This window comes from Centruroides vittatus, unplaced genomic scaffold, assembly GCF_030686945.1.
Source record: "Centruroides vittatus isolate TY-2023 unplaced genomic scaffold, ASM3068694v2 contig_300, whole genome shotgun sequence".
NCBI classification, from domain to species: Eukaryota; Metazoa; Arthropoda; class Arachnida; order Scorpiones; family Buthidae; genus Centruroides; species Centruroides vittatus.
Genome location: NW_027121917.1, coordinates 140352 through 167612, shown reverse-complemented (window position 1 = coordinate 167612; position 27261 = coordinate 140352). Strand labels below are relative to the sequence as shown.

Here is a 27261-nt window from a genome sequence, read left to right as displayed (position 1 = left end):
AAGAAGCGTAACTGAGGATGGTGGCTTGATAATAGCTGAAAATGTTTTTATTAAAGAAAATAAAATGTCGAGAACTTTCCAAAACTGGTATATGTTAATTAACACACACACAAGATATACCAGCATACCTGAAATTACTAATAATTTTAAACTGAATTTGTAATGTGTTCTGTAAAACCTTCTTTGATTTTAATTTGTCCATTTTTTTTCTGCATTATATTTACCCGAGGATATCTGTTACGTACAGATGAAAACATTAGTAAAAATTAGTAATTTGATGTATGCTGGTGTAGGTATCTTGTATGTATGTAAATAAAAAGGTTGTTCACTTAAATTAAGCAAACTGAAGTAATTAATACAAAATTGTATCAAGTTTTGTGAGATATTATAAAGAATGCTTTCAATACTGGAGAAAAACAGCAATTCAAAACTTCTTATGGGTTTAAACAGATGTACAGTACACATTATGGAAAACAATAGGCTCTTTAATATATCAGTATAAATGCATCTCAAAAAGTGCAAAGATAAGCAATTAAATTCAATTTTCATCATTTTTCTTTTCCTTTTTTTTTTATTTTATATAATGTGTTAACTTATATAAGTTGTATGTTTTAAGTTTATAAATTCCATTTTACCATATCTGTTTATCTGTTTCTGAAACATTATGTTTTCCATATTAATTGTCAATAAGTCAGTTATAATAGTTTTTTAATTGTAACCTCTGCAATCAGAAAATTGTACATTAAGTAAACTAGAAATGAAAATTATCTTTACAGAATACATTAACATAATTAAATGATGTAGAAATATTGTTGTTGTTTGAAATGTTAAAATAAAAAAAAATCATATAAACAAATACAAAATGAGTAATATTGTATTAGGCTTTATAATCTGATCTGTTCTTAATGAGACAATAATAATAATAATGAACTATTATACAATTTAAAAATATTTAATAATATTTCTAACAACACATCAATTCAATTAAGCTATTAGCACCATCATATACTTTCATTCTAAATTTATTATAACTCACATTACAAAATATTTAATTTTGAAATATTTACAATGTGAAACTATGTTTTTTAAAGTTAATTTGTGCAATCATTCATCAAATCAAGACTTATATACAGATTCATGTTAACATTAGTACAAAGCAAGTCCTTCCATACAATGCTATATAATTTTCTTTGTAGAATAAAATGAATTTAAATGATAATTAAAACATTGTTGAAAATATGCTATAAAATATTATAATGAAGTCGTCAATGATTTTTTTATTTCATTATCTTACGATCAAGCCCGTATATAAACGAATCAGTAGATTCACGTGTAAAATATATTTATAGAATTAAAAATATAAATATGAATTTATTTATTTAAATATGGGATGCTCCAAAAGCCAGTTAACAAGATTCATTTTTTAAAATGATTAAAAGAGCTGCAAGTTATTTGTAATTCAATTATCTGTAATGAAGCAATGAAATCATTAATAGCGCGTGGCTGTTCCAAAGCAGTTTAGCTATTCTCGAAAATAAATCTTGGTTAACTGATGCTATTTGAATTCATATTATAGCTGTTGTTTTACATAAAACTTTATGTAAAATCATAACTTTCATTATCTAATCGCAATCAACACCCCCAAAATATCAAATCTTTTGTGACGAAGCAATGAAAAGTATATTTTTAATTCATAGAAAAATTAAAACTTTTATTAAAATCAATAAAAATTACTTTTTGAATTTCTATTCTACAATGAAAATTACATTTCTTATATACAACTTAAACAATATTAAAGATTTTAAGACTAACCTTGTATATCTTGTAATACAATTCCTTTGGTGACATAACATACAAGTTATTCTTTGTTTGGCAACAACAGAACAAATGATTTAATATTTCAAAACAACATTTTTGCTAATAAATTCAGAACAAATAAAAAGAAATTATATGCTAAATTAATTAGTAAGTGCATTTATAAATAGTAAAAAAAAAAAATCAGAATATATAACAGATTAAAAAAGTTATACTCTTATTATCAGAAAAGAGTTCTTTAACCACTAATATTATCAGATTAACAATTTAAAAGTAATAGAAGAGACATATATCTTACAAAGTTATACATTTGTAAATGTATAAAATTGTTAATTTTCTTAATATTTTAGATATTAAACATTCCTTATTCATTTATATATTATAAGCTAAGTGTATTCTATATACAGTTGACTCTCGATTATCCGACTTGCAGATAAATGTGCCAATTATAACAAGGAAGTGGTCATCTATATATACTAATATACTTTATATACTATATATTTCATAATCTAACTGATAAAAACAGATTCATCTATATGATTTTTTTATTATTTTATATGTTTACATTTCATTTTTTGTAAAAGTTAATTTAACAAATGCAATTGTTACAGTGTGTTCTGTATTACGTATAAAATTTTTCGATTCGCTGCTCTGGAAAAATTGAGAGTCAATTGTAACATTAAATTAATTATATTCTTAAAACGTTGAATAAAAAAATAAGCTTCTTAATACAATAGTTATATTGTTGATATATCATAAAGTTGTGATGCAAAATAAAATAATTCTTAATGTACAAACTAATCTAAAAGATAAATTAAGGTATTCTTTAACAAAGTGTAATGAGCTAAAATAGTATAAATAAATGAAAGAAATTATGAACACATCTTTAAATATTTTTAAATACTATTTTTTTCTAAGTCCAATAATTAAAAACAAAATACACTTTTCATTTAGAAAAATAATATATATATATATATATATATATATTTTTTTGATATTATCTGTAGATTGATTATAGGACGAATGATGAAGTAAGGTTACTGAAACATTACATAAGATAATATGAATTTTATTGATAGCACAGTAGAGATGGCTACAAAAGTTTAGCGAAAACTTATGATCGACTCACACGCAAACTGACACACATACATACAAACACAAACATTTAGTACAAGACAAACACAGTGATGGGTTTTTAATAAAAAGCTATACAATCAGGGCCATGTGATTGGTCTGTGTTTCTTTTTTGGCGGATTTTCTTCGACTAAATTTTCTTCAGACGTTCGGACCTACAAAACACATCAGATTTAATTTCGAATGATAATTTCATCAAATAAATTTTAAGTTTTAAAAAAAACTATCACTGAAAAACATAAAATAATTTTTAAGGAATATACCATAATAGCCCACATGGTTCATATATCATGAAAATATTTGGGATAAGATTGCACATAAATCCGATTAAGCCTAAACTATTAGTGAATCAGAGAATAGTAGTGACTAGCATCATGCATTAATATTTCTTACCCAACGATTATCTTTTAATGCTCATTGGAAAATAAACTACACAATCTAGAAAGAACTATATATACCAAGATACAAACTTACATTGATTTATAATAAATTAACCATTGTAACTCATTTCTTTATCTACATATAATATTTATTTTTATAGATTAACTACATTTAAAAACACCTAACAAAAAAATTAATATTAAAAATTATCAAGATTCCACAATGATTATTGCAATTACTCATTCAAACTAGAGCTTTGATATAATTATAATGTTTATTATAATAATGGAGATTATGTTTACATGCATATGAAATGATCTATTAATCAAATTTTTATATATTGCAAGTTCTGATATGGAATTAGTCATTTCAAAAGATGCTAATGTTCAAGCATTAACTCTATAGTGGAAATTCTTGTTTCTTTTTGTATGCTTATAGAAAGTTAAAAGATGGCTTTATTATAATAAAACACCTAACTCTTTAGAATTTATATTTTATTTTATTTTTCTGTAACTGTATTCTCTTGGTAAAAAGTTTGATGACATTGCCAGTCACTGTCACACAATTACTTCAATTATACACTATATTAGTGTAATAATTGAAGTAATTGTGGCTACTCAAATGCTCTTTCATGAGTCCAAACAAAAAATATAATTGGAGTAATATAGGGAAATGACTATAATTTGTTGGAAACCATAGCTAAACCTGTCCCAAAGAATAAATGACACAAGAAGGTGTGAAATGGAATCATCCTGCTTCAGGACAATGTGAGATCACATACTGCCATGTGGCAGTATGTGATCTCACATTGTCATGAAGCAGGATGATTCCATTTCACATTCTGCCACATACTGCCATGTGGCAGTATGTGGTCTCACAACCTTAAAACACTGACATTTCTTGGTTGGGAAATTCTGAATCATTCATCATACAGTCCCAATCTTTCACAATGTGATATCACATTTAGATTCATAAAAGATCATTTGGGTAGCCAGAAATTCAGCACTAACAAAGAAGTTGAAGCAGATGTATAACAGTGGCTGTGGCAATGTTCCCAAACGTTTTTGCCAAGGGAATAAATATAATCATTACCAAGACTGTGGAACAAATGTGTATGTGTGTGCACAGCTGGAGCATACTTTGGGAACTGTACATAGTTTTATCCTTGTGAGTAAATTTCTTATCTTACAAACAAAATTCTGGGTCAATTTTGATCAGCCCTTGTATCTACATATCATACATAAAAAACTGATACACAAACTGGAACTGTATACTAAACAAAAACTTAACACGTAAATGCGAATTCCAGCATATAATGAACTTTAAACATTTAAAAAATTGGAACATAGCTATGTTCGAAAGCTAAAGCTTTTCAAGATAGAACTGTTTTCTCTGTTTTGTGCATTCTTTCCTGACGAGGGCCTCTGAAAGATGGCCGAAAACGTTTGAACATTAAAGATTATTTGTTCATTATATGCTGGAATTTGCATTTAGGTGTTAAGTGTTTTATTTATCTACAGTATGTGCTTTTATAATGATTTTGAGTAATCTAGCTACTGACAAGGGCCAGACATTAGGGTCTCCGATTTGAACAAAACTTGGTGAGCATGTAACTGTAAGAAGCCAGGAGTTCAGACATGAGGCTTAACCCTTTTCTCCGATGACGGATTGGCGAGATCTGCTCATGGTGTCACTGGATGGCGTACGTTACACGCTTCAACATGTTCTTCAAATTTCTTAATTTCTAAATAATACTAGTGGGAGGGTCTGCGAGGTCATCGATAAGACATCCACAACACCAGAGTAAGACCAATCATTGTAAAAATTCAACAAATTCAAAAACTAAAAGGTTACAAACACCACTCTAGGAGCTCCAAAATTATCTAGCTAAAAGATTGCTTGCGAGTGCTACAAACACAGACTTCTAATAACTATTTCTGACTGAGAGAGAGAGAGAGAGAGCATACATAAATTGGTTAATTATCATACCTTTTTTTGTGGTATTGTCTGTTGTTCTGATGGTAAACTATTTGTGGAGGGCCAGGGGAGACGTTCAGAAAGAAACGGGCACAAAGCACCAAATTAAAAAGATATTCTTTCAGAACTATTTTGTTGTAGGATAAGGCACAGAACCAAAAGATTACTTTTCCTGGATGATCACACTGAAGATCAGGTGTGCTCATGTTATATCCCCATCAAGTGTGGGAATCTGATAGGGTGACTTTGTTTGTGTAGTGATGACACATCAAAGGTGACATCACTGGATGAGGGATTTAAACAAAATCAACTAGCAGGTTTCTTATTTCTTCCAATTGTTTTTAGATTCTCCCCATGAACTTAGTTAAATGTCAACTTTCTCACACTTTAACAATTGATTGTTTTAACATAACAATATTTTCATGGGTCGATGTGAGGGGAAGGACTTTGTCACTTCAAAGATCCTATAAACATGAATTCTTTTTGTTGTTAGTTAAGTTGACATTTGATATTCTCCCATTTTTAGCTTCGTGGGAACTGAAGAGAATGAAGAGAGAAATTTCTTATAATTCCCTTTTTTCTTAAAAATTTATGGGAAAACAACTGCCTGAATCTCACATAACCCTAAACACAAACAGCTCCTTCTCCAAATAATAGGACCTTCAATAGAACTTCTCAAGCATTTCCAAAAAACAGGCCTCTTAAAATTGAGTGTTTAGCTTATAAACCTTTGGAAGTTTCACATCTCCAAGTGACGATAGCCAAGTGGATAAGATACTAAGTATTGTAGCTATACAATGTAGGTTCAAATCTTTGGAATTTTACTTTAGTTTTGTTTTTAATTTCCCAGCTATTATGTATACTTAACAAGGAAAAGTATGGAAATCATGTCAAATTTGGAGATTTGCAAAAACTTGGGAACCTCCCAAGTTTTTGCAAATCTCCACATTTTGAGACCTCCTGAATTCAAAAAAAGTAAATAAAAAAAAAAAAACAGCAAAAACACTTCCATGGATGTGTGTATGTGTTGGAATCTATTTCATTTAATATCTCAGGATGGGGTAAAGATTATGAAATGAAATTCGGCATGGTGGTTTGTATATGAAGGGCATTGATGTTATTAGATTTTAGTGGTGAAAGATCAAGAGGGTGAAGAAATGGGGGGTCATGTATCTTGAGAGTGGTAGGAGTTAATGAAGATTTTATTCATTAACATTTACACTCTTTTATAAAACTCACTCCTACCTTCAAAATTAAGCTTTTTGACATTTTATAGTAATTAAAAATATCAAAAGTTGTTATAACAAAATATGATAACAGATGGTGCCACACAATTTTATTTTTGCTTAAGAATATGAAGTTTTTTAATAAAATCTCATAACAGCCGGGAAAGTTATATAACTCTTGTTGCTAGATTTTTTTGTATAACAAAATTATTTTATTATTATTCAAAAAAGTAAAAAAAAATTTTTTTTTTGTTTTCTGTATCATTAGCATTACTATTACTATTATTATTCCTCACATTTAAAGCTTATAAGCTAAACACTCAATTTTCAAAGGCCCAATTTTTGGAAACACTTGAGAATTGGGTCCTATTATTTAGGCAAAGAGCTGTTTGTGTTGTGTCGCGTACCATGTTTTGTTCAGATCGGAGACCCAAATGTCTGGCCCTCTCCTTGTGAGTAAATTAAAATAAACAGAATTAAATACAAAAGCAGACTATAAATACAACTGCTTTATTGTTTAAAACAAATAGCAAAAGAATAACATTTATAGTTTGAATATTGACAGAAATTAGAAACAAAACATTTATTTATGTTATTAATTAATAAATTTTCTAACATTTAAAATTTTAAACAGTACATTTTGATTTTTATTCCATTTATGCTGTCTTAAAAATAAATAAATCTTCAACAGTCTAAGCTATAAAAATGGATTAAAGCATTTGTTAATCAATGAATATTTTCTGCATCTAATGTGACTATTAATAGAACTCTATGGATTCTTCTGAAGTAAATCAGTTTTCATAAACTTTTCCAAATAGGAGCTATTAGTTTTCAGTAATTTTACAATCTTGAATATATTAATAATTTCCAATACATCTAGATTCTTACCAAGTTCTTAATTTTTAATGCAACATTTCACTCAAATAATATTCTGTAATTAAAAAAAAAACAACACAAAAATTAAAGAGGCAGGGAATTGGATATAGTTTCCAATTAGCAATAACCACACCTTAGTTATTATCTCCTTAGCTTTGATATTGCCCCTATGAAGGTTAAAACAAAAAACAATCTTTATTGTCTTCACATTTCATCACTTTCACGCCACAGGAACACAGTCACATGGCAGATTGACCTTTATCTAAAGACTCTATATGCAATGAAACTTTTTTTCAAAATTTCATCCAGATTTTATTGTTTGTGACAATAATAATGGCTTAAAAACACCAAATATATTCTTTACTAAAAATTTATCACTTTTCCACTACAGTGGAACCTCACTTAACAAGCACCTCGCATAACGAGCAAATCAAATTTTTAAAAAATGACTTGCTTAATGAGCAACATTTTGCATAATGAGTGACGAAGAGAGCGGATGTCCCAGATTGTACACATGCGCCATCGTGCTATTATCCGTGAATTTTTTGTTTTCTGTAAATCGAATTTGCATTTCAGGTTGGTTCAGTTGTGCAAGAAGAAATGATGATGATGATTCACGCTATATTGTATAATTTTCTTCGAATAAACGTTATACATAAAATACCGTATTTACTCGCATATAAGATGATCTTGCTTTTAGGACAAGGTGTGACTTTAAAGATCAAAATAAAGAAAATTAGATTTATTAATACAATTCTAATTTTATTTCATTTAATCATAAATAAATTATCATCGAATGCATGTATTAAGGCAAACAACCATGTTTTCTTGATGCTATCACCTTTTGTCTACTCGGACTCACCCTCCGAAGCTTCATTACAGTTCTCCTCTTTTTCACTCTTACTCCACAAAGCGTCATCCTCTGATCTGTTGAGTGAATTTTAAATGCAGCATTTCCTAAATGACTGCTATCAGCTTTTGAAGATTGCTTTTCCACACACCTGATACCCATGTAGCAAAACCAAAAGATTATAATGCACGTGAGAAGAAAAAGTTTATTTTTAATGATTCAGAATGTACAAATATTCATTAAAAATACCAATTTAACTACATTTGAACTACATAATGAAATAACTACATTTATAATCATTGCTAAGTGACCAGCTATTTTTGGATCATCTCTTTAAAAATGACATTCACCTTGACCTCGATAGCACTCTGCTATAATGGCAATATGAACTATATACAGTTCACAAAAATTATTGCAAAACACAAAGGATCTTTTGCTCACATGTATAGGTCTTTGAAGCAGTGAAAAATGAATAAAAACCTTATCTTATATGCAAGCATATACGATATTTGAGTATTTTTTTCGGCATGGAATGCATTATTGTATTTTACATTAATTTCTATGGGAAAAATTGTTTCGCTTAATGAGTCTTTCGCATTACATGTAAGGTCTGTAACGAATTATGCTTGTTAAGTGAGGTTCTGCTGTATTTTGTATTCAATTTTTAAGATTTTTTTTGAAGATTGATATTTTGTATATACAGACCATTACTGGATTGTAAACTATACTTTGGAAAATGCTAAGTTAGATAATCATTTATTACAACTGATGAATCAAGAATCTGAGAATGACTCTTGTTTTGTACTCATATTGCCTCAAAAATTACCTTTTATCTTATAATTCAATTTTTCCTTATTTACTTTTATGATTTTCTTGTCCAATTTTTAAAATATTTTGTTACATACAAAATTAAAAATTAATAAATTAATTAAATCTCTATATAAACATCTGTTACAAATATCAAAATAAGTCATTTACTTACTTTTGTATTGGATAAATTGTTGCTTCCAGATAAAGCACGTTGATTTTTAAGAGAGACAATTTTTGCCGAATTCTTTAAAACAAATTCTTTTTTGTTATTTGACAATTTTGCATTTGATTGAAGTGTATCATTTATCATTCGAATAATTTTACGACCACTTTCTTGTTCAGCTGTCTGCAAATTATTCGATTTTGGCAAAGTAACATCGTTTCCAACAAAATCCCTTTTACAAGATATCTTGATAATTTTACGACCCCCCTCTTGGTCTGTTAATTGTAAACTACTAGATTTTGGCAAAATAATCTCATTTTTACCGTCATTTTTACATGAAAGTTTGATTGTTTTCCGTTCAAAATTTATTACACTTGGTGGAGGTTTAAGACGTGGCGATTCATTTATAGATAATTTTGGAGAATTCACTAAACACGTTAATTTTGCTGGTTGCAAATCAAACCTACATAAGAAAAAATAAATAAATAAATGGTGTATAAAACTCTAAAACCACAACTAAATTTAAAATATTGTAACAAAATTAAAATACAGTAAAATGTGTTAATTTAATAAAATAAAGTACATTTTTTACACTATTTAAATTTTTTAATATTAAAAATTCAAATTTAAACGTAATTTTTCTAAATACTTGTATATAGTTAGTGACAAAAGATTTTCCTAGAAACATGCTGATTTGGAATATTCTGTACTAATTATAAAGAAAAGATTTATTTTCCTACAATTAATCTCAACTTGCCAATGCACCTTGTAGAAAACAATTAGCAACAATGATTAGAAGTTTGGATTTAGGTGTTTTTACGTAGATTATGTACAATAGATAGTATACTGTATATAAATAAAATTTTTGTAACAGTAAAATCTATGAAAAGGCCATTCTAGAATCGACTAGGCAAAAATAAAATTGACTGTTTTTGAGTTTTTATTAGTCTATTCTAGTTTGGACTAAGTTGAACAGAAAATGATTTTATTTGGTGAATATTGAATTTGGATTTTACAGATTAGTTAATTTAATTCTAGTTTTGATAAATGCCCAAGTTCGGCAAAGCTAGTCTTAAATGCAAAAGAAAATAATTTGCCAAATTTTCACAGGAAGGTAGCAGTTGCACATGACGCTAAGCTGAATTGAAAATAAATTTGGTTCCAAAGCAAAATTCACCGAGATTAATCCGTTAAAATTTCAAAGATAAACACAAGTAAATTATCAAATAAAAAAAACCAGACGGATGAGTGTGTTTTAGAACAGATATTACAAGCAGAACAAAAAAGCTATCCAATTATAATATGCTGTGTAAAAAAACATTCCAAGCTTGTAAATGAAGTAGGTTGGGTTAATTGTTTTAAATCCTTATAGAGAAAAAGTGTTAAATTTCTTGCAGAATTGTATACAGGATGTTAGACAAAAGAAAAACTGTGTGTCAAATATGTACATTCCAAATGAATCCTTTGCATTTTCTCACTAAAGATATATGTTGATTAGTTTTCTCAATTTGTCTGAAATTCCCTGGAAAATTTTAAACTTAACCTTTTTGCATTATTCTTGTTCATTTTGATGAAAGAAGAGCATTAACCCATTAATCTTGCAACTATTGATAGAATTTAAATTGATTGTTCAGTTAAAATTTGAAATAGAGGACTGGAGATAATAAAGTGTCTCTAAAACCAGTTTCTCCTGTTTGGCACAAACAAAATTTTTAAATGTGTTAATTTTTCTTTTTTTACTTGTGTATATATATTTTAAAAACTTCTACAATTTTAATTATTTCTTTTATTTTGGCTATTTATGTTTGCTTGCCTTCTATAAATAAAAGAAGTCAATTTTACTTAATAATTTATGTATGTTAACATTTATACTTCATTGAAGGCCATGTCCTATTAGGATAACTTTCAAATAAAAAAAATATTGGCTATCCATTTGTTTTTCTCTTTCTTCAAATTATAATTCTATAAATTCTAAACATTCTACAAATAATTTTTGAGTCATTCCACTGTTCTCCTACACTTATAATAAACACTTTGAAAATCAATACTATTCCTAAGATATGTTTAAAGCTGCGAACATTCATAATTCAAATATAACAAACTATTTCCATTAAACTTCAATTCTTTATACTATTGAATAAAATCTAATAATGTAATATTAAAAACAAATAAATAAAACAGATCTATTTACTTAATTATCAGCACCAAACTTTTAGTAAATTAAAAATACATTAAAAATTTAATGAAAATGTTTAAATTGGAAATTTTATAAAAATGTGTGTGTTTTGTCCGTAGGGGCAAAAATTACATTCTAGTGATCAGCTAAAGGCTGTGAAATGGTTTTTTATTTTTGAAATGCGCAATTTGGATCTTTATCATGGTTTTAAACCCATCATCACAGCATGTTAAAACCTAGTTATTATGTTTTCAGGTTGCCAACGTAGAGAATGCCACAAAAAAGAGCTTACAATACAGTACAGAAGAGGAAAAATTTTTGACTATACAAGTTATATACTATTAAAAACATTCAGAAGTAAAACATTTTTTAATTTAATAAAGTTGCCATGCTGAATACTCATTTTAACACTATAAACTGATTTGATATAATCAATTGATAATTTAAGTTGTTCTTTTACTATTAACATAATGTGAATCTGTGATGTTCCAAATGAGCAGTTGTCTATTAAGCTGAATTTTCTAATCACTTGAAGCAGGTAGTTTATGGTAAGATCTTCAATCATCCAGTCACTGTCTGAATAGTTGATGACTGACATACAAGAAATACTTCTTCTAGGTCTATTAATTCCTGGAACCGTTTTAGAACTACAATGCCGGGACAGCTGTCAAACAAGTGTTTCTTGGATTAAAAATCCCAACAACTAGGCTCTCATTTTTTTTCTATTCTCAAATTCTCTTTTCATCCATACCCGACTTTTAACTGCAGCTCAGTTTTCTAGTTTCTTCACCTCTTCAATTGCAGCTAACTTTCCTCCATTGTACAGTACATGTTTTAATTTTAGCACCTTTATGCAACATGAAATATTTAAAATTAGTGCCTCATCCATATTACTGTAGTAATCATATATTACCAATAAAAATATTAAAATCATAAAAATTTGTCAGATGATGGTTGCTAAAAGACAATAGACAGAATACACAGAATTACACAGGAAACCAATTATTTTAAAATACAGTTGAAAAAATTACTGTATAGTAATATACGTATGAAAGTAATTTGATAAGGAAATATTTGTGATTTCCATTAGCGGCAGAGTCAAAGGTATTTCTAATACTGCTGTAGTTTGTTGTTTACACTCACAATTGAAGAAAATGCTAAATTTCAGTTAGAGATTATTTTCACTAAAGATTTAATTTTTTCCCATCTACTCCAAAGAACTGCTGAATCTGAATTTATAAAAAATAATATTTGACATAAAATCATGAATCTTAAGAGAATAAAGACAGATTTTCTGTTGTGGAGAAGTTAAAACTTCCTGCATTCATCGCAACAGATGCAAGAATCAATACTGTTACATAATAATAAAAGTCTTCTTACACACAATTTTTTCATTCTGCATTTTAAGTAATTTTTACGATTAAGAAATCAAATGGTCTCTCATCTTCTAGTTTAAACTTTTAATCAAAAAGCATTTCATATTTTTCCTAGGAAAACAGTGTCAAATCATCTGGTCTTTCTAGTATACAGGAATAATGTAAACACATATGCCTAATACTTACTTTATTTGTCCAATTTTTTTTTTCTTATAGAAATAGGTTTTAAAAAGTGTATGAATATTTGAAGAAAATATATTTCTTGTTCAAAATATACTTTTGAATGATTCATTTATCAACAACAATAAAAAGTATGCTATTATAAACAAAATTAGCATTTTATTAATGATATAAAAAGGGCAGATATCATCATCAAGATTCATGGAGATAAGCAAAAAAGGGTTTAAAAAATTTTTTAAATAAAATACATTATACAATTTCTTTCAGATAAAAATAATTGGACAAAAACTGCAAATTCAGAAATAGGATTTATTAGAATAATGTTTATTGGATTTGGCATTAATTTATTTAAATTTCTCAGAAAGTCGTTAACTCCGAATTTCTTTCGGAGCACATTGTATATAAAAATTTATAAGCTCAATTTGATATCTTTTATATAATAATATTGAATAGGACTACTTACTTATTATTAGATGTTGTTTTCGTAACTTTTTCTTCTTGACTAGGAATCTCTTGTTTTAGTAAAGAATGCTGTTTTTTGGCCAAAAATCTTCCTCTTCTGTTATTACGATATTCTCGTTGTGGTAATGGCAAGACAGTTTTATAATACAAATTTAATAATTCCGTCCTATCAAGTTTTTGGATTTTTGAATCTGCGAATCCTGTCTAAATAAACATAAAGTAATTAAAACAAATTCAATGTTGTTATTTTAAAATATATCAAAAAATTAAATATTTATTAAAGAGGAAAGCAAAATCCACTCGTTCATTTACATTCATTATATCCCTATGATCAAAAAGTATTGAGAATGGTTCAATAAAATACAAGATTTTAATTTATTCATCTAAATGTATTTCATCCCCTTTAACGCAATCCCTTCCACTGCACTACACTTTTTCCAAACCTTGAAACATGCTTTGTCATTTTCAAGGAACCCTTTCAAGACTTGCAGCAAATTTTGTTTTATGGCATCAATCAACTCAAAATGGTCACAATAATGCAGAAATTTTAGTCGAGGAAACGGGAACAGTCAGATGGTGCCATATCAGATGAAAAGAGAGCTTAAAACTGTATATGTTTAAGTTTAGGCCAAAAATTCACAAACAATAAGAGCATTGTGAAAGATGCATTTTCTTGTGTAAAATCCATGAGTTTTCTTGCAATAAATCAGGTCATATTCCATAAATTGCTTCATGCAAACAATGCAAAACATTCAAATATATTCTTTGTTGACAGTTTGGCCATTTGGAGGGAATTCATGATTACATCATGACACACGTACATGAACCAATTACCGGTGTTGGAAAAAACAAAAAATACGTCGTTAACGTTTTCGAACTTTGGAAGTTCTTCTTCAGATGATAAAAACGACGGAACGCAGATCCAAAAATAGAACAATTATTTTTAAACAAAACCGAACACTTTACATTAAAGTCATTTGATCGGACATGCGCATTTGGTGCACATTTTCTAACGCCAGTAATTGGTTCATGTACGCGTGGTTTACATCGCTGGTGTTCCGTGAATGTAGAAGCTTACATCATGACAATCAAAGAAAACAGTCGTGACCTTGATCTTTCACTGACTTTGACGTCGTCTTTTTAGTCTTGCGTCACCTTTCGAGTGCCATTCACTTGATTGTTGAGCAGTTTGTGTCAAAAGCATAAATCCATTTTTCATCACTTGTAATGATGAGTTTTATGAAAAATTTGCCTTGAGACAGCATTTTCTCACCAAATCAAACAGGTTGTTTTTGAATAAAATTCAATGTTTTCAGAATGACTCGAAAAGTGATATGTCAAAAGCCCAAATGATCTCAGAAAATTGCTTGACAGAATCCAAATTATACTAGAATGTGTTCAATAATGTTACTAATTGTTGACAATAATACTAATGACAATCATTGGGCACCAAATCGCTGACTTGAGCAACATGTTATTCATTAGTTGAAGAGGATGATCTACCAGAGGTGATTCATCCTCAATGCATTCTCTCTGCCTTCCTTGAATATCATGCACTCACACTCTTTTGATAAACTATTGTCACCAAAGGCTTTTTGTAATATTTCCAATGTTTTGTAGCAGTAATTCTGCTGCAAAAAACAAGTTTAATGCTCGTTCTTTGCTCAATTACACTTGAAATTTTGAAAAAGTGCCAATGCAGAAATTTTTCACACACAAAACAAGCATTTATTTGCAAACAAAAACAGACAACAACCTAGATATTACTGCTAGATGTCGATGAAAGTTATACCAAACAAGAAAATAAAATGATGACAGCACTCTAATACACACGTGCAGTTTAAATGAACCATTCCCAATACTTTCTTATCACAGTAGTATGCTATCCTATGTGCAAAAATGTTATATGAAATAAATAAATATATACACTGTAATTAATATGTTACTGCATGTTGAAAAGCATAATCACAGTGCAAATGATATCCTTTAAATCATTGCTGTTCATATGTGGTCCATGGGTTAACAATAGTCCATAACATTTACAGAAAGATTTTTACATAAGATCTGTAAGCATACACCGTACCTAAATGACATTTCCAGTTGAAATTCAGCAATGTCAAATGTGATATGTAAAGCTGCATATAGAAGCACACGGTAGCATTTCAATCATCTGTATTAAAAAAAATTGCAAATTCTTTCTTATATAAAACATGAAGAAAAATTAAAATTGTAACAATGCATTACTTAAGAAATTGAATGTATATTATTGTAGCAATGTCACAATGCTAGGCAGAAATTTTTAATCATCTTTTAATTTCAAAGAAATCATATGAATTCCAGTCAAGACTAGAAGTTTGTATATAGTTAATCAGGGTCTCCAGCACTAAGCTTTCCATTTCTGGTCTCAATTTTCATCTATCTAACTTCATTCTCAAGATTAAAAAAGGATAGCTGGACAGATGGACAATAGTGAGAATGTATAAGTCTGCAATATGAAAACTGTAGCCCAATTGTTTAGAAGTTTCATGGTTTTTGTTTGCAAAACTACCTTTTGATATTGGCAGATCACAACTGAAAAGTCATAAGTTTATAGTGTGACCAAATGCATATTACTTATATTGGTTAAAGTGCACCTGGTTGCTATCCAGGACATTTAAATATTGTTATTGAGAAAATACAATTAATACTAGCTAATTAAAAAACTATGCTTTGCATAATTTTTCATAAATCACATATGTTTTGCCATTTATTTGCAACTGAATTTGACTAAATTAGCAAATACTTTAATGTCAAAGTCATTATTTTAAACTTAAAACAGAATCCCAGATGATTTAAACAATACAGTTAGTGTAGTATCAGAGTGCTGTATAATATGGATGTAGGTTTCTAGCTCATTGTGAACAGTAAATTATTGAAGAAATGTGTAACTTAGTAATATAAATAAGGTAAAGCATTTTTATTCTCTAACATTCATCACTATCTGACATCTGAAGTCTACTCGATTACTTTTCCAATAAGAATCTGAGAGTAAAAGTACAGAGGACATGACACTGACTATACATTATCTTCTTTTATACCAACAAGCTTTGGGTAATAGATATATGAACTCCATTGATACAAAGATATTACTAAATGAATATGCTATATTTTAGCTTTTCTTAAAATGATGCTCTTGTTAAAAACTATACTTTTTATAAAGATTAATAAAAAATATATCTACATAATAAATAATTTCAAAAATCAAATTTTTACTGTATATTCAATATTTTAGAATAAATATTTAAATAATGTTTCCAGAGTTTTACAAAATATTTATAATTTTCAGATGATATTCAGTATAAACTATAGTCATTCTCATACTTTGCTATTAGTAAATGTTCACAATAAATCATAAATTATTTATTTCAAAAAATTCTTCAAATCCATTTGGTTTGATGAAGTACAACATAATGCAACACATGAATGATCTGCCAACAAGGATGCCTCCTAGAAGACCTTCTATAGGAAACTGGCTCATATTTAGGTATTAACAAGTGAAGAAAATCCAAAAACTCCACATGGACAACACATTGGTGAGATATAAACCTACCAGTGCTGAGTAGTTTTATCCACAGGGCCATAAGTACCAGTACAATCCAATTACATAATCATTATATTCAAAATAATGAACTCAGGAAAGTAAGAGATCACTGGAATGAAATAAATCTTAAATATGATTTCATTTTTGTCTAAAAATATTCACTAAATTAATATCAAAATGATACAGAAACCATCTTAAAATATAAATGTATATGGAGAATCTGAACTTTAACCAATTTTAATTTAACTTTAAAGAAACCAATTTTAATTGACAATGATGCCATACTGTGCACTCAACAATTGTTGTCCTCAGCTACCTGAGAGAAAATCTCCACTTACACTTTCCCGACGACGAAAACGATTGCACTCCTATGATCTGCTGACCTCTTGATCAGGCAATAACAGATAGATATCGAAAGTGACGGCCAAAATAGGCAGTCGTTGCCTGTTCTTCGAGGAGTGCCATCAACCCGGAATTTTTCCAATAATTAACGGTATCAGTGCTCAATTGGATATCTCACCCTGGACATTGGATAACCTTTTTCAACAGGAAAAACGTGGACATTTGTGAACCCTCATGGACATTCTCTTCTCCAGGTATTTAGCAACTCGTGAACCACTGTAATCTCTCTCTCTCGGATATTGCGAAATTAGATTAAGGTCACCCTAGTTTAACTATTACACTCCCAATCGGGATACTATCATCTTGCAAAAGAATGGTTTACATCCTTCCAAATAAGCGTTGTTTCGTTGACCTAGTCTTTGTGTGAGTAACTTCAGGTGTGCTGTCTCTCACTCCATCCCGAATCCATTCGCTCACACGTGACCTATTTTCAAGTCAAACCGCCACAGCCTCTGTGTCAACCGAGACACAGTGGTGTCAATCCTGACAAGGCACTAAAGAGGTGCCAACCCTCCAGTCACACATATTTCTGAATTAACAAGGTACATTCATATTCAATAATTGTAGGAATTTATAGTTTAGTTTCAACTAATTATTCTCTTTGGACAACAAAGAGATTTTTTTTGGATTTTCTACATGAAAATCCAAAAAAAATTCTAACTTTTTAACTATGATATTTTCTTTGTATTTATATAATATTTCAAATTTGGCTAATTCAATAATTCATTAATTTGCATTAAATAATGATATAAATTCACAATTATAAAAGTAATATCAAATGAATTTGATAAAAACATTCTTCATTGTCATTTTTCAAAGATATTAATTTGTCTATAGAAATCATTATCTATCTTTTTAATCTAGGTAATTCTATTAATAAAATTGTGAGATCTGGAATTCCCTCAGAATTAAACTTGTAATAATTCGTTTTAGGAATTTTCTCCTAATATAAACATCCTGTCTAAAAACGGCCCTGGACGAGAAAATATGCGTCCCGGCCAGATAACTGTCAACAATCCTTTTGTTCTTAAGCTTTAAACGGATCATCTTGCAACCTAAGTTTATACTTAACGTTCGAATTCGTCATGTATTTTGAATCCCGGGAACACCTATGACACAAACAGTCATCCACCTACGATCAAGTGACCGATTTCCCAGGCAAAAACTATAAAAGCCACTCCTTCCACCCCCTCGGGGGAGTCTCTTATCATCTGCCGGACAAACGCCATCGCCAGTCGTCACCGACTCGGACCTACTGTTTGAACGTCTCCGCGCTCAGTCGCGACTATATAAAACTGTGCCTATTTCGAATACTACTCTCCACCTCGTGGATATCAAGTGCTAACTCTAAGGAAATGAACTAATGAGGTATGAACCGAACTTGTAAGCTCTCTCTCGACCCCTACGCGGCTTAGGGAAGTTAGTCAGCTTTTGTATGTGTGTCCTTGTTAAATATGAATAAACCTTGTTTTAATTGTTAATTGGTGTCCTTTGGGTCTCGAATATCGCTTTCGCCTTATCGTCGTCCCCATCTCACCTCCTATCCCCTCGCCAGACAAACAAAGTCCCGACTCTAGGGACCGAACAAACTTAGCCATCTTGACACATGAGTTTCCGGAAAGGGAGAGACGACTTCCGCCTACCTCCCCGTTCTCACATATTTCTCCCTCTCCGATCTCACAAAATTATTTCTTAATTGGTATATACCAGATAATTGTAATTAAAGCACTTTCAACACTGTCTAGATAGTTATTTAAGTCTAAATGCAACCAAATGCAATATGGTGACATTTATAGACACATGAAAGACATTATTGTGAAAAAATATTTGTATCAAAACTTGTCACTGTGACATTTTTGATGTTACAAGAAACAAAAAAAGCAATTTCCTTTGTATACACACGTTGTAACCAAAGTTTGGGTACAAAAATGGCCCAACTGTTAAATATCATTCTCATTAGCTATGATAGTCTATGAACACAACAATGCTCCAACTGACTTTAAAAATTCTTCAGTCAAAGAATTTACACCAAGAACTATTGACTCCATTAGTTCTCAGAAAAATAATCACTTTATTTGAATAAACTGCATATGATATTATCACAGCTGTTATTGAACAGTCAAGGAATAACATTGCAGGGTCTAATATTGCAATGCATCTGGATGTATCTTATGGTACAATATGGAAGATATTAATCAAGAAAGTTGGTATATTGTTATTTCTATAAGACCAACCACAAGTAGTTGCTTACTGTCAACAGGGAAACCCAACTAATTTCTTTCCAGAATGGAATGGGTATATGCATAAAATCTTGTGGAAAATCCTGGTGTTTTCCAGCAAGTTCTACACATTGCCTAATGTTAAAGCCTAGTATGGATTTACAACCATATTTATCCTTTAACTACTCTTCTTCAAAGAAGCTAGTCCCAAAGGATTTGTGATAGTCTGTGACAGCCCAGAAATATTGAAAGTTACTCAATACCCCTGTTAAGACTTTGCATGGGACCCAGGAGATAGAGTAAGCCCCTTTTAGCCTTTTGTTTATTTGAATAAATGATATTATAGAATGTTTCTTCATTAATAAAAATAAGTCTCAAAGGATTTATATTCTGTTAGAAAAAATAAAATTAATTTTATAGGGGAAAGAATTACTATGGACCCCTATGTTTTCCCTGGGCAGAGCCCAACTGAACAGTTACAATGAGTCAACTACTTTCATGCAAGATGGAGCCTCTCCACATGTTGAACATTTTGTACAAAACGACGGAAGAAGAACAAAAGTAAAGGTTTTCATTATGAAAAAGTTGTATTTATATTTTATTGTATATTAAATGTAAATAACCATTGATCATGTTTTTACTATTTTTACCATTTTGTACAATAGTTTCTGCAACATTTTGCTGATAATGATTAATCATGCATTTCCTACTGTTTGGCCATCTCATTCTCTGGATCTTAATCTATATGATTTTTATTTGTTGGGACACTTAAAAAGTGTAATTTCCTGATGGCATGTTGCAAATTAAAGCAGCCTGGAAAGACAATACAAGAAATCTTCGTTAATTCAAACTTGGATAGTTCAAAATCCCGTTAGTTCGTAACTACACTTTTGTCCCAGCCGTTGAGTAAACATGGAATTGCTTATCAATTTTTGAATGTATTGATGCTAACGTTCCGTGTAATAAAAAAAATATGAATAGTGTTCTGCGGCATCAGAAAGGTTGAGAACCACTGATTTAGATCGAAGTGCCTCCATACTGTAAGAGAAGAACAAGAACAGACCAAGAACAACTCTAATCTAGTCAATATGGATTTGTTTTTTCAGTGATGAATTTTCTGGTGTCACCTTAACCATGAAATACTCTTTTTCTCTTATCTCATAAAACATGGCTGATTTTTGGGATTGCAAGATTGGGCTGCAAGTAGCAGATTGAGATATTTGTAGGGTTCTAGTCTACTATATTTGGGCAACTTACTACTTTCTGGACCACTTTTAAAATAATTTAGGCTACATTTCGAGGAATTCTGTTTTACTTTTTATGAAACCTATGCAGCAACCTGTGAGGTTTTTACTGGACACATGCTGTTTACCTGCAATTTATTTATATTATCATTAATGTACTTTCGCATATTGGTCAGGCATGTTGGTTCATCCAGGGGATCCATAAAATCAGATATTTCTGTATGGTAAAATCCAGCATTATGGTTTATCCCTCAGAGATACCAGCATGCCGAATTAAGTGAGGTTATACATCTTTCTCTCATCATCTCATTATAAATGAACGAGTTTTTATTCTAAAACTGTGAAGCTGTCAGCATTACATCAAAAATTATGATTATACGTTTAATTTCTTCATTTTGTCTTCTTTCTAACAATGTAAAATAGTCGTGGAATGCCAAAAGACCTTTTTTATGTTTATTTTATTGTAATTTGATTCAAAAATAAACATATTAAATTTAAGAAACTCCCTTTAAATTATCTCAACCTATACAGCTTAGTGTGAAATTTGAGGAAGGTGTTATTTTTAAGATCAGGGTGGATTGAGTGTAGCCCACATTGACTGCCTGACCAACTACTACTAATGTCAATAAGTCATTAATTGTTTTGTAAATGAAAGCTCTCTTCATGATTTTAAGTCAGTCAAATTACAATGTTATTATTTTATTGTACTAGGAAGTACATTTTCTTTAACATTTATTTAACAAGTTTTGTTAGATCTTATTAATTTTATTTTTTAGTCGCAGTTTAACTGACATGCTGGTAACCCCCAGGGTTTCCGATTTGCTAGTCTTCACCAGTTATATGTATCATGCCAGTCAATCTGCAAGAATATGGTATTATTAAGTAACGAAAGCAGTGTTCTGTGTACATACCACATTCCTTTTGTTTAATAAATTATATCAGTTACATAGCATTTGGTATACTGTATATGTAATATGTAAATCTTAGATAATTCAAAACTTGGTAATTCGAAGTCACAATTATTATGTCCCTTGAATTTTGAACTAATGAGAATTCCCTGTATAACACTACATGTGAAAAGCATCACACAAAATCAATTACTGTATGATCAACTGTTAAACACAATGTTCACTGCCTTTAGATTTTATATCTTCGAAATAGGGGCCACATTGTGCTGTACCCTGAATTACAAAAATCTGTGTACAGCATTAGTGTCTTGTATATATAAAATTTTTGTAGCTTACAGCATCTAAAGTTCCATAGTTGTAAATTTGGGTACTGATTTTATATTAATTTTACAGAAATGTCTTCCACATATCCTAAAATGTCCTAAAATATATACTAAAATGCTAAATAGCTCTGTAGATAGCACTGAATAGAAATACCGCACATTAATTACAATCACCCAATACAATGATAAGAACTTTTTAAGTATATTTTCATGCATAAATAACTTCAGCTTAACCTTTAGTGAATGTTAATAAAATTATAGCCCAAGTTGATATCAATCTACACTCAATCAAAACTAATAATTATTAATAAACTTTTTATTTCTATAATACAGGTAACCCCGTATAACACAGACTCACTCTAACACAGTTTAAGAATTAGGACCATCCCCGTATAACACGACACTTCTATAGCATGGATTCACTCTGATATGGTTCGAGAATTGGGTAAAACCCTCGTACAACATGAAATGTAATAAAAACTATTAAAAGCGAACTTTATCTAATTAGAAAATAGGGAAATCCCTGTTCAATAAACGTGATAAAGCTTTTAAGTGCGAAAGATACCTCATTTGACATTTTTCATACTATCAGATTTTCATGCATAATTTTCGTGAACTATTAGTACTTAAGTACAGCATGTAAATTTTCTTTTCCTATCTTCTGTCGATACACGTGGTCCTTCTCAAAACTTCTCTCATGTTGCCAGATCTCGACGCTTCTGCTTTTAGTGTTGCCAGATGTTTTTCCCTTATTCCATACTTTCTTTATTCAGTCACCGATTTTTAGGCATTGAACCGCATCTCCGACCATTGGGACAATCCAGACCTTTAGAAGTATACTTTAAGACTATGTGTCTCATTTTTGGCTATGTAGATTAAAAATTTTCAGTTAGTAGTGCTTAGTGATGACAAATAAAACATTGTTTAATTTATATTAATATGTATCACTTCTTAAGAAAATTTAATAAAGATATTTATCTTAATTATGAAAATATAATACACTCAAACCTGTTTTTGTGCGGTCTTTTTTTGTGTGATTTTTTATACGTGCAATGTGTTTTGTGCAATTATTTTTGTGCAGTATACCAATTTGATTGAAATTCACATACCGCACACAAAAAATCACACAAAACAAATCGCACAAATAAAAAATCGCACAAAAATAGACCGCACAAAAACAGGTTTGAGTGTAGCATGTTTTTTAATTTTTGGAACCTAACCCCCCCTTTTCGTACTAGTTCTTTGTTTCGTATAACACGACAATTTTTTGGAACATAACTCCTGTGTTATATGGGGGTTACCTGTATCTGATTAGTCTTAAATATTTAATTCTTCAAGCACAGCATCATTTCATACCATTGATTTTATTTTATGACATTTTCCATCCTAATCCAAATTGATGCATTTTTTTTAAAGAATTACTTTTTCAAAATTAAACTTAATATCAATTGATAACATGGAAAATTTGTTATTGATATTATATTAATGTAAAATCATTTACTTTACTTTCTATAACATTTGCATCAAAATTATCTAATATATATTCAATTAAACAAACAGATCCATTTCAGTAATGGATCTGTTTGTTTAATTGCATACAAAACAATTATCAGAAACAAAAGATTATTTATTTAATCAAAATTAAATTAAAATATTTTAAAACCAAGATAATATTTTTACTAATTTTAAATAATTGAAATTTATAATTTAATTAAACTAAATCTAATTTTACCTTTAAAAAAAAAAACCAGGCAATTTCAGATTTTAATTAGATATAAATATTTCATAGTATTTACATTTGATAATCAAGTATTCATTAATTAAACATTTAATCTTAAGATTTGTAACAGAATCCAAATAAAAATATGTAACAAAACTTTAAAATCAATTTTAAAGAAACTTTTAAATATTCTAAAATACAATGTCATGGAAAATAATGGATTTTAAGCATAACTAAAATAAAAACAAATGGAATAAATAAAGTAAAACCAACTGCAATACAATTCACAATTCCCGTATAAACAAAACTATATTGTTGGAGTCTTAATTAAATTTTGACAAATTCGACATCTTCTAAATAATAATAATAAAAAATACTAGTTAACTATAAAAGAAAAATAAAACTTGGATATATGTAGTATACAAAATTAATTTACTCCTAAGTAAGTGGCACTTTTTAGCTAAGTAACTGTCATACACAACATTGAACAATTCTAGACATGTTGTTTGAAAGCAGAAAGATCAATCCAAAAAATATATTTATTACATAGTATCAAATAGATGTACCACTGCTGTAATTAATTTTGTATATTCCAAAATGAAAGAAAAATTAATACAATAACCAAATTAAGTTTAATAAAAAATATTTATTAAAAATGTAGAGAATAAATAATGTTTTTATGTTATTAATAGTATTTCTGTAATGTATTGTGAGATTTGGATTTTAATTTAGTAACAAAATAAATATATACAATAAATATAGTTTTTGAGATGTAAATATATGCTTAATGTAGGACAAGTATTATAACTGTACACCAGAATAAAATATATACACATGCAAACAGATTTAGATATTCATTAATTAAAAAAAAAAAGTAAATTTTATATAAAAATATTGTTATAACTAATATTATGTCAAAGATTGACAGATTAGATTAGAAAATGACAATCTATTTACTAGCTGAAGTGTAGTTAAAATAATCTCTCTAATAGTTAAAAAATGGAACAATGTTCTTGTTTAGAAGACTAGAAAATAAGTTAAACTGGATTTTATAAGAGATTAAAATAAGTTATATTAAGATATTTCCTGAATAGGTCAACAATACATCGATTTAAATTAAAGCTATAGTACAAAATAAAATAAAAACGGATAAAATATTACAATTTATGTGATTTAAAATTTTAAGTTTCAATTAATATTTCATACTTTATATCACTCATAAAACCAACACCAGCACATAACAAGAAAAAAGGAAAAATTTACTAACATTTTCGTCAAGATAAAACAGACATCCTCAGGTATATACAATATCAAACAAAAGGCTAACAAAAATGCTTAATTTAGCCGACGTCCTGCAAAGTTTTAGAACAGATTTATGGGCCGGCGAAGGCCTCTATGTGATGTCTATTTCACATAACAAAAAAAAAAAGGAAAAATTTACGAATGTTTTTGTCTATGTGCTGGTATTGGTTTCATGAGTAGTATATTTATACAAACCCAGATTTTGAGATATATTTCAAACTTTATAATTTATATATAAAAAGATTTCATCTAAACATCCAACGTGCTTTATTCATTAACATTCTTTCAAATTCGGGATAGTAGAAGAGTAACGACAGCACAATTGCTCCGACATAGGATCAAATTTGACGACAGCTTGGTTTTTTATTTGGCGTTGTGTAATTATCGAATCCCAAGCAGAGTACGACGCAATTACCTTATGGAATTCAGTCGTCGAAGACAAGTTTATCAGTTCCTATCCTGATTTTGAATTTAATATATAAAACTTCTATTTAAATTGTGTAATATTATAATAAAGTCAGTAACTCAATATATTGAATGAGTAAACAAATGCTTCATTACGCATAAACCTATAATAAATTATTGTCAATAAACAAATATTAGGTACTGAAATAATTAAATTGTAAATACCGTAACAATTTCTGAAAATGCACATTGAAATGTATCATTATAATAAAACAAACATTTAAAGTAAATATAATGAAGACAGAATTTAAAAAAATACTTCAAGATTAAATTTCTTTCTGTTTTTCTTTTGTAAAATTAATGCAATTTATAATAAATCTGATTCTATTTTTATTCTTTTTTTTAATTAATTTTTCAAAATCGTTTAAATTATGACGACGATTAATGTTATTATAATGATAATCACGATAGATTTATACAGAATTACGACAATTCAAACATCGATTTCTTTTCAAATTACCTGTTTTAATAGGGAAAGAACTGTTGACAAATTTAATAATTCTGGATGACATAAATCTATTTTACCACCATTGCCGCATCGTTTCTCCGCCATTTTTTAACAAGATGCTCTACTCGCCACCTGCCGGAAAAAAAATTGTGAATAATTTTAAAAACTTTAAATTATTAACTTTCAAAAGAGTAAATAAGTTATGTTATATTTTATTAATTTTTACGTAATTATTATTTTATTTATAAATGTATATCTTAACGTAATATAAATTTATAGATAAATGAAATTTATTATTAGTTTGACTTCGCGGAGGTCTTCCCTATGATAAAATTAGTGTTACTATTATCACTGTGTGTTAAATGATACGACAAAATTCTATATTTAACACGTAACACAATGTTAATGTATTAATAAATGATAGAAACATTCATATTACACATACGAGTAAATTAGTAATAATAAAGAAGACCAAATAATCACTCACAAATTAGATCTTTTAGAATGACAGAAAACTGCCTTTTCGGCTATCCGGACCACTAATTTTAATTGTGTCAAGTTTCTTTATCCGTATATCATTAATAACGCTCGGATTACATGCAGAATAAATTTTTTCTGATTTTTAAGTTTTTTTTCATTAATATGAAGACATATCTATGTATCGGGTCAATAATAATGGATTTTAGTTTAACGGAGACCGTTTACGGTGAAATGAAAGAGTCGAACGAGCAATTATTTATTGTACATCATCACAACGCTCTCGATTTCAGTATCGTCTTGTCCCTGTACATCATACTTTATAGTCATGCCGGTCATCTATGTAACACCTTTCTCGAAAAGATTTTAGATTGAAATACCGTGAATTGGAAATCAACGATCAACCATATACAAACTGGATGTTCGTATGTAGTTAATCGAGTCTCGACTTTCATCTATCTAACTCCGTTCTCGAGATTAAGGAAGGACATGGAAGAACGCCAGTAGGAATTTATAGGTCTACAATTTTTGAAAATTGCAGCCCAAATATTTCAATTCAATTCTTTATTGTATGAACCTTAGTTCCAGTCCAAATAAGCATTTCATACTTATTCTTAGTGTTGTCACCTTTACAAAATTGCTGACTCGGACGGCGGGTCAGGTTTGTTCAAACAGAAGTTCCTGACGCATGCGCAATGTCATTTTAGAATGCGAAGAATAACGTGCATGCTGGTTCTAAATCAGTCA

At 29.2% G+C, this 27261-nt stretch overlaps 2 protein-coding genes and 1 long non-coding RNA gene across 3 annotated transcripts in view; all 3 read right to left on the bottom strand.

Moving 5' to 3' along the window:
* Positions 1-27261, bottom strand: part of LOC136972680 (uncharacterized) — a 222224-nt gene that overhangs the window by 67056 nt on the left and 127907 nt on the right. The gene's annotated exons all lie outside the window — the stretch shown is intronic.
* The window catches only part of LOC136972676 (mitogen-activated protein kinase kinase kinase 7-like), a 426088-nt gene that overhangs the window by 294930 nt on the left and 103897 nt on the right, over positions 1-27261 (bottom strand). The window lies entirely within an intron of this gene.
* Positions 2869-26170, bottom strand: LOC136972678 (ashwin-like). Its single transcript, XM_067267283.1, has 4 exons — positions 26050-26170; positions 13428-13630; positions 9242-9695; positions 2869-3104 (listed from the first exon to the last, which is right to left on the bottom strand). Exons 1-4 carry the CDS (start codon positions 26140-26142, stop codon positions 3030-3032), a joined length of 825 nt encoding a protein of 274 aa, XP_067123384.1. The 5' UTR covers positions 26143-26170; the 3' UTR covers positions 2869-3029.

Coding starts and splice junctions, on each gene's coding strand:
- LOC136972678 (XM_067267283.1), bottom strand. CDS start 26,142: ATGGCGGAGAAACGATGCGGCAATGGTGGTAAAATAGATTTATGTCAT. Junction 13,631..26,049: donor TTCTTTCCCTATTAAAACAG/GTAATTTGAAAA, acceptor ATGTTTATTTAG/ACAGGATTCGCAGATTCAAA. Junction 3,105..9,241: donor ACAATTTATCCAATACAAAA/GTAAGTAAATGA, acceptor TGTGTTTTGTAG/GTCCGAACGTCTGAAGAAAA.